General features: G+C 44.0%; 1 protein-coding gene across 1 annotated transcript in view; it reads left to right on the forward strand.

Annotated features, from left to right (window-relative positions):
* The window catches only part of Fras1 (Fraser extracellular matrix complex subunit 1), a 401,691-nt gene that overhangs the window by 183,153 nt on the left and 205,475 nt on the right, over window positions 1-13,063 (forward strand). The window contains exons 12-14 of the mRNA XM_051170886.1: window positions 475-622; window positions 1,975-2,118; window positions 3,377-3,511. Coding sequence (XP_051026843.1) covers window positions 475-622; window positions 1,975-2,118; window positions 3,377-3,511 — 427 coding nt within the window. The remainder of the gene's footprint in view (window positions 1-474; window positions 623-1,974; window positions 2,119-3,376; window positions 3,512-13,063) is intronic.

Here is a 13,063-nt window from a genome sequence, read left to right on the forward strand (position 1 = left end):
CTTATTACTCTGATTGTGGTCACCATAAGGAAAGACAGAGGTTGAAGCAAGTTTCTCACTCTTATTATAGAGATTGTGTTTAATGGACCTGCTAACTGCTAGGTACATGAAGTAGTGGCAGTGCCCCCTCGTGGCTTTTGTTTTGGCTCTGGGGCTGTGAAATATGTGGAGAGACACATTTGAAATACTTCTTACATATTCTGGTTGCCCAAAGGTACTTCACAATTTATCTCTTGAGTGTGCTTAAAATCGTTCCCGTTGATGCTGCACATTAAAAAGAAAGCAATTAAAAACAAAGAAGTAGAAACTCTGCGCTTGTTTAATTCCTTGTTGTCTGATGGCAGAGTTGGGAGGGTGGAGTGCTGATGGCATGGCATGCATCTACTGGTCCTGTGGGAGCTTGCTGGTCTACCCCACAAGTTTCTCTTCTGAGCCTCTACACTTCTCCATCACTATCTCCACTGTTTCCCACAGGAGGGAGAGAAGTGGGAAGAAGGCCCTTGCAAGGTGTGTGAGTGCCGAGGGGCTCAAGTCACTTGCTATGAGCCATCTTGCCCCCCATGTCCAGTGGCCACCCTAGCCCTGGTGGTGAAGGGACAATGCTGTCCAGATTGCACACAAGGTAGGTGTGATCAGTAGGTTTGCTCCTACTGAGATGATTTTTCTTGTCAAGAAAATTCATAGATATTCTCATTTTTCAACCAATTTGTTTTAGTTGCTTGGTTTGGGGAACTTGTTGTTTTCTGAATTTTTTGACACATTCTTCTTCTTATTAATCTTTGCATAATTTGTCTGTCTGTAACCATATAACTCCAGGCAAGTCATTGACCCTCAGTTTCTTAGTTTTCTCCATTATAAAATATGCATTATTTATCTTGAAAGAAATTGTATTAGTTAAGTATTACAGTCTTTAAGCATGCAGCAAGGCCTACTTGCCTTCTACTGTTGGAAATATAAGAATAATCCTACAAAATTTGTCAAAGATTTTTTTTTTTTTGAGGTGAAGTGTGAAGCAGATGGCTCTTTCTGCAGTTCTCAAATGAGGTTTTAAAGTTTCAAGACTCATTAATTTCTTCCCAAAGAAAATTTTATCTACTTGTTTTGCAGTTGTGCTTTCAAATCACCTGGGGTTGAATTAGTTCCGGTTGGTAGTTGCTGGCGGGCTCTGCAACTGCCCAGCTCAACACTGCTCTCTTCTAGCCTAGCGTCTCTCAGAGACAAGTAGCATTTCATCCGTTTGTATTTCCTAATGAATTGTTTCCATCTGCAAGCTGGCGTCCCATGCTGGCATCTGCTCTGGCCCTCACCTTGTTTTGGCTAATCAGAGCTTCACGGAGCCTGTATCAAGGGGAAAGCAGTGGGAATTTATATTTAATTATGGTACCTTTGCCAAAGTGGTTCTCTGGGCTTTGCAAAGCAAACAGTTAGCCCGCCATGTATGATACATTAAAGATATCAGGCTCTTGAAAACTTTTAAAACCCCGAAATCAGCCCTTTGGTGACTGTTACCACTGAGATGAGCTGTAATCCTGATTAGTCCAAATGAGAGTCAAGATTCTGAAGAAAAAGAAGAAAACTGGTGGTATTTGTTAAAGACAATAACTATTTTTAAGAGTTACAGGCACCATATCTAAACTCTCTGTGCGTGCCTGTCTTCAGAAGTCTCTCCGGTACTCAAGTCCCATAGTGAGGAGGTAGTTACGCCTCTCTCTAGAGTCAATGCAACAGGCACAAGGTGAAGGAGCCCATTCCTTCACATGCTTGATTGAAGACTAGGGAAGATGGTGGTGGTGTTTCAGGTAGGGGGCACCTTGCAATCTTGCATCGATGCATATTGTTGCTAGGTGGGAACATTTTGCATCCGAGTTCCCTTGTTCTCTGTCTTTCCTCTCCCATGTAATGTGTGCGTCCTGTGGGACTCTCCAGGAGATGGTGGCCTTTGCTGAGTTCTCTCTTCTTTGTTCTTGGTTTTAGTTCACTGCCACCCAGACTGCTTGACCTGCTCTCACACTCCAGACCACTGTGACCTCTGCCAGGACCCCACAAGGCTGCTGCAGAACGGACGATGTGTACACAGCTGTGGGCTAGGCTTTTACCACGCAGGCAGTCTCTGTTTAGGTACGGCAACCCAGACGTAGGGTTGTGCAGGGCTCAAGAGACTATCAGTGGGATTTGTTCTTTGGCTGTGCCGCAGTGTTGTCATGGAAGAGACCTACAATGCAGGAAGCATACATCTAAAAGTCACTACAAGTCGTAGGTGTCTCGGCCTCTTTACCTTCAGCGTCTCTTTCTTCTGACATGTTGTAGATGCCCCAGTATTTCCCGGAAGGTGGGTGGTTTTCAGTTCAGATGCAATTGTCAAAGCTGGATCCCTTTCATTTTGGAGACTGAAAAGATAGTAGCGTTGGGATGCTCGCTAGCATTTACTAAAATGCTCGGTTAATCAGGAGTGGAAATTCAGAGTTGAAGGAGATCGCCAAGATCACTTACCAGAACGTCCCGGCCTTGTACACAGGGAACCAATGGGCTAGACAAAATCTGTCATCTTGTTCCATGTTATACAGACAATTGCTAATAGAACTTATTATTGACAAGTTATCAAGGGCTCCGGAACGAGTTCGGATGCACTTCAGGACTTCTGTACATCTGGGGAGCCCTTACCTAGGAAAGCTAGGCTTGGTTGCGGTCACATGCTGTTTTTACCCTTCTCTCTGATTTGTGAAGCTAATAACCCATTTACAAGTGTATTAGTTTATGCTCTGCCTGTGACTATTTAGCTTCCTAGCTGCCCATCCCCGCCCCCCAAGGTTGTGTCAAAGGTTAAGCATGTGAACACTGTCAAATCTTTGTATAGTGTCTAGGGTGTAGATAAATCTTATCACAGCTTAGCTACTTTTATTGTTATTATTTTGATTGTTTTTTTTTTTTCTTAGTTTATAGTCTTCACTCACTTTGAAAGTTGTTTAGGACTATTCTTAGTACACAAGTTGGGTAATAAAAACATTAAGGACCCGTTAGATAGAGAGGACCAAGACTTTTGAGCCAGAGCATCTGGTTTCAAATGCTAGTTTCTGGTGGTTTGGGGCAGCTTATTTAATGACTAGAGCTGGTTTCTTAAATGTAAAATTGGGGTTAACCATACCGACTCCCTAGAGTTGTGAAAATTAAAGTGTTTATGCCTATAAAGCCCTTGAACAGTGCCTGGCATGCACTGCTTACTCTGCAAATGAATGCTGTGAATTTCTTGCCTTTTTTTTTTTTTAAGCTATTGTTTGTGACCCAGAGCTTCAGGATTAGGATCTGTAAGAGTCAGCTTCAGAGTGATGTCTTTCAGCTAACCTGAGGTCTTTTCTTTCTTCGCCTTGTCTGGAGCCAGCCTGCCAGCCCCAGTGTTCCGCGTGCACCAGTGGACTGGAGTGTTTATCTTGTCTGCCTCCCCTGCTGATGCAGCAGGGACAGTGCGTGTCCACCTGTGGGGATGGTTTCTACCAAGATCACCACTCCTGTGCAGGTAAACACTGGCTGGGCCACAGCTGGGTGTGCCACAAAAAGAGCTGCCACTGCCCCATCCTGTCATTAACTGGAGACAACTGGGAGCTGTGATCAAGTTACTCAAATAGGAGGCGTGCTTTGGTTTGGCTATAGTTTGTCCCCTGCCTCAATCAGGGCTTTCTATTGATGTAATAAACTACCATGACCAAAAGCAACTTGGGGAGGGAAGGGTTCGTTCCATCATTCAGGTTGGCTTCACACAGTCCGTCATCACAGGAAGTCAGGGTCGGAATTCAAGGTAGAAACCGGAAGCAGGAGCTGAAGCCAAAGCTATGGAGGAAGGCAGAAGCCTCTTCTGTATGTGGCCAACTCCTTTAAGATTTAGATCAAAGTCTTAATAATGTAATCACCTCCAGAGGGAAGAGTAGACATGCTGTAATTTAATTTGTTTATGCTTAAGCAATTTTTGAGTAGTGATTGGAATCATAAATGTGTAAGTTAAAATGCACAACGATTTTGACGTTGCTAACTTTGGGTTATTTAATCATTTATTTTTTGAAACAAGAGCTCACTATTCAGCTAAGGCTAGCCTCATAATTGCATTCTTTGTGCCTTAACCTCCTGGACAAGTCCTTGAAGGACCAGTGCTTTTATAATTGTCTTGGCCATGAAAGAGAGGGAGAAGCAAAACAGGAGCCAGAAGGTCACAACCTCTGGTGTTTACAGCTTACCATTTTCTACTTAGCTGGTATTTTAGAATGGCCTCAAAGTGGGCAGGTGTAAACACCTTGTCAAGTATGTAATGACTGGACAATTTAGGGAAACGGCTGAAAATGAAACTTCAATTTGATGAAATTATTGAATGTGTTTTTTTCTTTCTTCTGTTACATCAAAGAGACCTCCTGCTAGCACTCCAGTGACACATTTCCCCTAGAAGAAAGTTAATTCCCCTCAGGTTGCATTCCTCCCTCTGTCCCACCTCACCTCCAAACACACACACACACACACACACACACACACACACACACACACACACACACACACACACACACTCTGTCTGTCTGTCTCTCTCTCTCTCTCTCAAACATAGTACACACTTATACACACATATACAACCAAACATAGACACACACTCATTCACACCCGACTTCCCCTCTCCCGCCCCCGCCCCCTGTGGTTTCCCCCTCTCTCTGCTCAGAGCTTTAATTGGTGGTGTGCATACTGGTTTAGGGCATGTTGAAGTGGGTAATGTCTCATTTGATTACTGGTTTACATAACTGCCTGCTTCACATTCCATCCACAAACCCTCGTGCAAATGCCTGGAGTAGAAAGTTGCTGGGAACATTTGTTTGTGCTCCCTCTGGGGAATTAAACCAATTTGCTTTAGTTCAGGCTGGTTGCATTTTTATGCATAAAATAAGGAGGAGGAGAAAAGAAAAAGAGACCAAGAAGAGAGAAAGAAGGGAAGGTATGATCAGTTCCCATGTACTGTCTTGGCACTGAGACTATACAACCTCTCTTCACGAATAGGCTTTCTCAGCATTGGATCTCCCCCCCCCCCCCCCCCCCCCCGCTTGCAGTATTTATGCTTGTACCATTCAGTGCTGACTTATCACCATTGACTCTGGATGTCTGTCACCCAGGCCACACTCTTCCAATATGTGCTAAACTTTCAAAAGAAGCCTGCCACTTCATAGCGGCAGGGCTTCCTGGGTTGGTTTGTCTTGATGCAGTCATGATGCTGTGACTGGGATAATTCTCCACTTTACTGACCCATCAAAACCAAAAGAAAGTGAGTGCTCTGCCAAGGAAACTAATTAACAGGAACCTCCCGGTTACTATTTATGCTCACTGTGTTAGGTATAGGAAGTGTGATGAATATGGGACAAAGCCAAGTCATATATATATATAGCTCTTCAAAAAGAGATTGTGAGCAGGTCAATGAGGCAGTGAAAGAAGACCCTGAGTCCTGCCAGAGTATCTTCTCTGTAGGTCTTTTATCATTTTCCTCTCTTGGGAGGTCAGGGATATGGACAGGTACATACTATGCCGTGTACACATCTGGGCATATATCAGTGTTGTTATATTTCAGGTTTGATTAAGGTAAATAATGCTGTAATTACAGATGACAGCATGCCTCACACTTGAAGTCTCATTTCATTTCTTTTCCTTCTCCAGTTTTGGAGTTTGATAATTGACAGGCTGTAACAAGGCTCAGCACTATCTAGGGTTTATAGTAACCAAAGTTGAAGACCAGTGATGTATTGCTTACCTCCTTTACCCACTAGGTAGATCCACAGAGGAGTCACCTTGTCATTGCCAATGCTTGATTTTAGGAAGGGCACTTAGGTTGCTACCATAACCTTCACACATCCTTTCCTACCAGCTAGATCCTGTCCAACATCCCCTCTTGCCCACCTCGCCCCTTTTTGACTTCGTATACCTCAGGTCCTAGGACTGGTTTCTTGCTATTCACTCTGTTCTGACCCATTTCCAGGGACCAAAATCCCATTTCTTAGACACTTGCAACCTGGTGTCAGGCGTTATCCACATGTGGGTGCTTTCCCACTGCTGAATGCCTTACCCCTCCTTGCATGTCGGTGTTCTCACTATTGGCATCACAGTTCTATCGCCTGCACTTAGAATTCTGGTATTAAATCTAAGTCTGTATCCAAGCTGAACTCTCAAGGCCCTGAGAACACTCCTCCTTGCTTTCCTTGTTTCTCTGTTTAGGCACCTCTGTTTTACCCTGGTGAGACACACACACATGCACATACACACACATACACACACACACACACACACACAGAGAGAGAGAGAGAGAGAGAGAGAGAGAGAGAGAGAGAGAGAGAGAGAGAAGCCAAAACTACCATATGAAAGAAAGATAGAGACCAACGTCATTGTCTTAGTTACTTTTACGTTGCTGTGACAAATCAGCATGACTAAGGCAAATTATAAAGTGTTCAATCAGACTCATGGTTTTAGAGGTTAGGGCCCACAATGGTGAGCAAAGGCATGGTGGCAAGTGGCTGGAGCAGTAAGTAGCGAGAGCTCCCATCTCCATCCATAAGCAGGAGCCAGGGAAAGCACACTGGGAATGGCCTCTGAAACCTCAAAGCCAGCCCCTAGTGACATACCTCCTCCAAAAAGGCCACACCTTCTAATCCTTCCCAAACAGTTTCACCAACTGAGGATTATGGGGTCCATTCAAAGCACCACAATTACTACTCATAATTAAATTGAAACAAGTTAGACATCGAAGAGGAAAGAGTAGAACTTTGCCCATTTTTGAAAAATGCATGCATGTATCAATGTTTCTCTTGTTTACCTAGAGCTTAGGATATGCAGAAAGGTTTGAGACACGGGGCAGTGCTACCTTTGGTTTGCATGTCTGGAGCTGGAATAAGTGAAGTATAAATGTTATAAGCTTAGGATCTGGAGCCAAAGAAAAGGCGCCTGGGATTTCATTTTAGCTCTGTCATGTACACGTGCTTGAACTCCACGCTTCAGCGGACCATGGGTAAAATGGAGACAGAGATGTTTGCCATATCTTTGTTATCAAAATTAAGAGACTGAATTCCCATGCCGTGATTAGGAAATGGAGCCATGTGCCTTCTAAGTCCCTCCTAATGCTTGAAGGGGCTTTGGATTCGGCTTCCTATTGGCTTTCTTTCCTGTCAGCCATCCCCTATTCATTCTCTTGTGACCACCTTAGGATATAAAGGCAAAAAACGCAGTCCTTGTCTGTGGTGAGCTGGCAAGCAGACCAGGTTGGCTGTTGCTTATAGAGAGACCCAAAACCAAAACAGAAATTAATAAAACCGACTCAGTGGGCGTCTGCCAAGGGTGTTCAGTTTGAATATTATATACTTAGATACTGAAACCCAAGGAATCAAGCAACAGGACATTTTATAGGACTGTAACGGAAAGGATTGTTTTAACCTCCATTTACCACTTCCTGCTATATGGCTTTGGGCAAGTCATTTAACCTTTCATCGGATCATTCTCCTCAACTCTATAACGAGGATAGTAATATGTACCTCAAACAATTATGATAAGGGTGAAAAGAGAATTTTGAAAAGTATGGATTTATCCTGCCTGGCACGTAGTGTATGTGGGTGATAAAAGGCAGCTAAAGATATTATTGAAATCTCACTTTTATTTTCAACCTGAGGAGATGAATGCCTCACATGAAGAGACACGCAATTTTTGACATTACTGTCTGGTTAAAATAAAATACACTCATATCTGATGGGTGAGTAAATATAACGCTGAGAACTTGCCCCACCTCTCACCAGTTTGCGTCCTCTTCTCATTTACTTGAAGTGTTTGCGTTAAGTGACGAGATGCTGAAATTATTTGGATTTCAGTCAAAATTAGTGTATCTTTAGGGAAAGTATTTATGATGAGGAACTCAAATTTTACATATATAAGAGGTTGGTGTCGCTGAGATTTTAAAGTTAGGTTCGAGCAGAGGAACTTCTGATGTTGCTTACTTGTTGAAGGTGGATTTGACTAGCACAGCTGGTCCCTGGGGGGAGTGCAAGCCATCTCTTTGGAGCATGGCTCAAAGCTGCAAAGACTTAATGGGTCATAGCTTATGCTTGTGATTATGACTAATGGTGGTCTCACAGTGACCTGAGTGGACTTCTTCACAAAGATGGTGTGAACTGTCGACAAGACAGGAACTCTCCTCAGCAGTTCCTGACTAGGGCTGGGCACTGTTGAGCCAGTGTCCCCCAGAGCTTATGCAGCATTTCTGTAGAATCAGAGCGTCCATTGCCAACTTTATCCCTAAAGCACATAACGGGACTGGAGGCTACTGCCGTGCTGGAGGCCACTCAGTTCTTCAACTTTGTGTGACTCTTCTGTGTTGTTCATACCATTGCTTTTCTTCTGCAGCAGTCATGCAACAAGCGACTTCCATAGCTGCTGTCTATGAATGGGGATTTTTCTGTTTCAAGTGCCATTCCAGACCCTTCCTTCTGCTCATGCAACAAATGCCTGTCTAGCCTCTTCTACGTATCAGGCTTTTTACTAGACATCAGGGCAACAGTGAGCCAGACTGATAACTTCCCTGCCCTTAGGGTCTTTTCTTCTCTGTGGGAGAAGACTGCTCCCTGAGCTGATACGCAAGGCCACTTTTGATAGGTGTCTTTATAGTTATCCTTATGTGAATTTACATCCATCGGTGTCTTAAAGTCAGTTTTCAAACCGAAGGTGACAGGGAAGGATTTGTTACTGAAGTAGGGTTGCAGCTCACCTTTGTGAATTCCGTGTAGTTTTGGACATGCAAGGCATTCTGGCTTATTTTGGGGGTGGAATTAAAATGTGATGTGCCACTGCATGCGGGGGTGGGGGGAGGGGTGCATAGGACAAGACAGGAATGCTCAGGCATGCCTCGACAGTGGCCACAGGGGATCTGCTCTCTCTTTAGCGTCTGATACTTTCTCCTTGTCAGCAATTCCTGGCTAGGTATAGCCTCAGGAATATTACACAATCTCTATTTTATTTCCGTCTGATTTTCTCTTTATGTGTCTTGCCTCTAAGGTAGCTGGGTGCCCACTGTCTCGGGGACTTGGGCAGAAGAAAGGGAGTGTTTTTAGTCACATCAAAGGGAAGAGAGGACAGCATCATAGCCCTTATAGGATGTGAGTTTCTTGAGTAAACTAGGGGAAGGGCAGCAGCCATCAGTGGCACTCCAGGCCCCTCTTTCTTTGGGTATACCTGTAATGGAGAGTACAGAAAGAAGAAGATACCTGGTGATGCTTTGCCTGGGGCCACTGATGTGGCCGGAGACTATGTGGCATCTGTCTGAACTTATTAGAGTGACAATGAGAGAACAAAAGTTTCACAGACCGGAGGAAGCCAGCCACAGATGAAAGGGAGTTTGTCTTGCAGGCATAACCCATTCTTTCTTACACATATGAACCCCCAAAATATTTTAGTGATGGGTTACAAACTAGTGACATCCTCTGGCTTCCTGCCCAGTTTATGCCATTCTAAGTTATTTTAGCTCAACCACTCAGTGTCCATTCTTTCTCTCTCTTTCTCACTTCCTACTCTGACACTGTCCCTGCTATGCCTTCCCTGTCACCCACAGAACTCACACTAGCTCCCCTTTGTCACAGCTGAGATCCCAGCATCTGTGCTGATGCCCCCAGGAAGTCCCCATCAAAGGCTTAGCTTTGTGATCTTTCCTTTGGTTTTCTGCTTCTGTAGACAAATAGGAAGTACTGAAGAAATCAGTTTGTGCCACGTGAACAGGAACTAGGTGTGGTGAGAATTTTGATTTCTTTAAAAACACAGAAATATTGTAAGAATGTGTTTTTGCTTTAATCCCAGCTGTGCAGCAGCTGACTGTGATTTGCCTCGTGCTTTGGCGGGAGCTTGATTTTGCCAGCTGCAGATAGTTTCTGTGACTGTGTGATGTTTGGAATTCTGGACTTTTCAGAGGGTATACAAATGCTAGGGTTACGAGAGAGCTGTAAGTTGTTGGCTGGTTGTTGGTTGTTGTTGGTTGTGGTTGCAGTTTATTGTGGATTGTTTAGTAGTTGTGCACAAAAGAAAGAAAGAAAGAAAGAAAGAAAGAAAGAAAGAAAGAAAGAAAGAAAGAAAGAAGAAATTATATATTCTGAATGCAAAGTTCAAACTTGCCCCAAGAAGCTGTACCTACCCACCCCCACCCCAGTCAGCAAGAAGTTATCTAGCCATGATGTTGCCCCATTTCCTGCTTCTGGCTTTATTTCAGGGTCTCTTTCCTTTCCCCTCTATTTCTTTTTCCTTCATATCTAGTGGTAGGGGGCTGAAAGGGAAGAAGAAAAGGGGTAGAGAAGAGTGGAAGAAAGAGGAACCCACCAAATAGCAAACCCTGACTTCAGCTCGGGGGATGGGGTTGAACTAGATACTCAGCAGAGGTCTGGAGCTGGGGGTTACCCCTGGTCACCATGGATGAACAGCTCAGGAACTGGGACTGAAGGTCACTGTGTTTGCCAGCCACCTGTGTTGAAGACCCTAGAGGGGCTGGAGACAATGTTCTCAAGGAAGCGGCTTAGTCAGTAGAGGTGATTGTCACATAAGCCTGGTGATCTAAGGTCTATTCCTGAAACTCATGCCAAGGGAGACGGGGAGAGCATACTATACAGACTGTCCTCTGACCTCCATAAGCACACTGTGGCATGTGCTCCCCTCAACTGCTATTATGACTACTAGTATTAATTATAGACTAGCATGTAATTAGCATGTTCATGGGGAGCTGGATGCCTGACCTGACTTTCTGATTTATGAACCAATGAAAAGCCAACCAGCTCATAAAAAACGTTCTCTCTTCATGTTTACCTGCCGAAGCCTCTATCAACAAGAAAATCCTTTCCTAGGTCCAACTCTGTCCACAGAGACACTGCTAAAAATTCAAATGTGTTGTCCAACAACAGTAAATTGTTCAGCTGTATTCCAAGCATGGCTAAAAGATTAGCTATTTACCTACTATGTGCCTTGGGCAAAGCAGATTACAGCCTGTCTTCTTTAGTAATTTTTTCCCTTAAGTACCAATAACTCCATGTTTATTCCAAGAAATAATAATTTGATAAAGGCAATAAAATGTAAGGTAAGATAAAATATCAATGAAAAACCTGAGCTCTAACTCCCTCAAGTTACTTCTTTCAGTAGCTCAGTGTCTGCCTTCTTAACTTATGAACTCGTTTCTGTGCCTATGTGTGTATATACATACGCATTTATTTTTTTCAAAGTTAAATGACTTGATACATGCTTGTTTTCCCCATGTTGTTTCTTATCTCCTAGGACTCGCGGTTTTAAAGCTGTTGTATGATTTTCTTGGTCTAGCTCTCCAATCCCTCGTTTAGCCAACCTTCTTCTGCCTAATATTTGTTCTTAATTAACCATCATCATAGACGACGATGACATAAACAGCTTCAGTAGACATTGTGGCAAATCATTTTAATTAAATTCATAAACAGGTGATTGCTGGGCCTCAGTATGTACTGTAGGTATGTGATTACGCTTTTGATGCACATAGGCAGGTCTCTCTTGTAAATGGCAGTGTTACTGTCCACTCCTGCAGACACGCATGCGAGTGCCTCCTCGCCATGCCTTTGTTCACGGGGGACATCTCCATGCATCTTCAGCCTGCCTGTGTGACACATGCAGAATGGAAACTTGTTGAATTTTGTTTTCACTCATTTCTAGATCATAAGAAGCAGCCCATGGCCCATTTCCATAAGTGGAGCGGAGCGAGTCAAGCTCTTTTCTTGTTTCTTTCTCATTTTGTTCATCACTCACTCAGTTTATCTCCTTTGTTGTTGTGCTTTCTTTCTGTCCCTCTCCCTCCCACTTTGTACTTAAGTAACCATGATATTTTTTCTGTGTGTTTGCATGCATATTCATGTGTGTCCAGTTGCATGTGCATGTGTAAACATGCATGTGGAGACTAGGAGACAATGTTGATTATTATCTTCAGAAATCACTGTCCATGTCCTTTGAGAATGGTCTCTCATGGCCTGGAGCTCATCAGGCAGAACATCTGACCAGAAAACCCCAGGGATCCTGCTGTCCCTGCCTCCAGCTCTGGGATTACAAGTACATCCCCACCATGTCTGGCATTTTTACATGTAGCCTGGGGGTCAAAGTCATACCCTCATGAGTGTAAAGCAGACACTTCACCAATTGAGCCATTTCTTCAACCCCAGAGTAACTACTGTAATATAATTTGGTGTAATATATTTTGGGATGTGCATGCTTTGATTGTGCTAGGTTCGTTACATTTCATAGAATTTCTCCATGAATACTTCCTTCCTTTATTTCTTCAGTAAGCAACATGTGTAAGACACATATGTGTTGCTCAGTGCAAGTCTGGTCCATCCTACCTATTCACTGCTCATCTGCTTTGTTTGAGCATCTTCGTCTATTTTCTGAGGCTGTAGGAATTTTCACACGCTTGCTTTTTGATGAACCAATCACATACCTGTGCATTTTTAGAACATCTGGAAATCAGACATTCTCATCTGGGGGTCTGGAGTCCTTGGTGGGAAAGAGAAGGCAGAAGCCCAGCGTAGGAAGGAACTTAAGATTGCAGGACAAGGGTCAGATACGGTGATTTCTCAGATGCCCTTTTAAAGTATGTATGATGTTGAGCTTCTAGGCAGTGAGGCTTGGCCTCTTGCCGCGCTGTCGATGGAGGGGGTGTTACGAGGATGGAGAGGACCTTCTGGGCACCTGAGCTTCACCACACGATTTTGGGGTGCCTTCCCAACGGGGCTCCTGTTGCTTGGTGGAGATGACAGTGTGGTGCATGAGCCAGCTGGGAAAGCGTGGGCCCCCTTAGTGAGGCCACCCTCACACACCTCAAGGCTCCGTGTCTTTCCTTCCCTCAAAGTGAGCCCACCTTGCCAGGACTCTCTTCCATCTTCTGCCTCTCAGTGCAAACTGTTTTGCCTTTGACAAGAGTGGAGTGGAGAACTGCCAGGTCTCCCTGAAGCCACTCGTGAGATTACATTCAAGAGTTTGCTTTTCCACACCTGTCATTTCATTACATCCCTGGTAAATAGGTACCGCA

The sequence above is a fragment of the Acomys russatus genome, chromosome 28, assembly GCF_903995435.1.
Source record: "Acomys russatus chromosome 28, mAcoRus1.1, whole genome shotgun sequence".
Classification (NCBI taxonomy): Eukaryota; Metazoa; Chordata; class Mammalia; order Rodentia; family Muridae; genus Acomys; species Acomys russatus.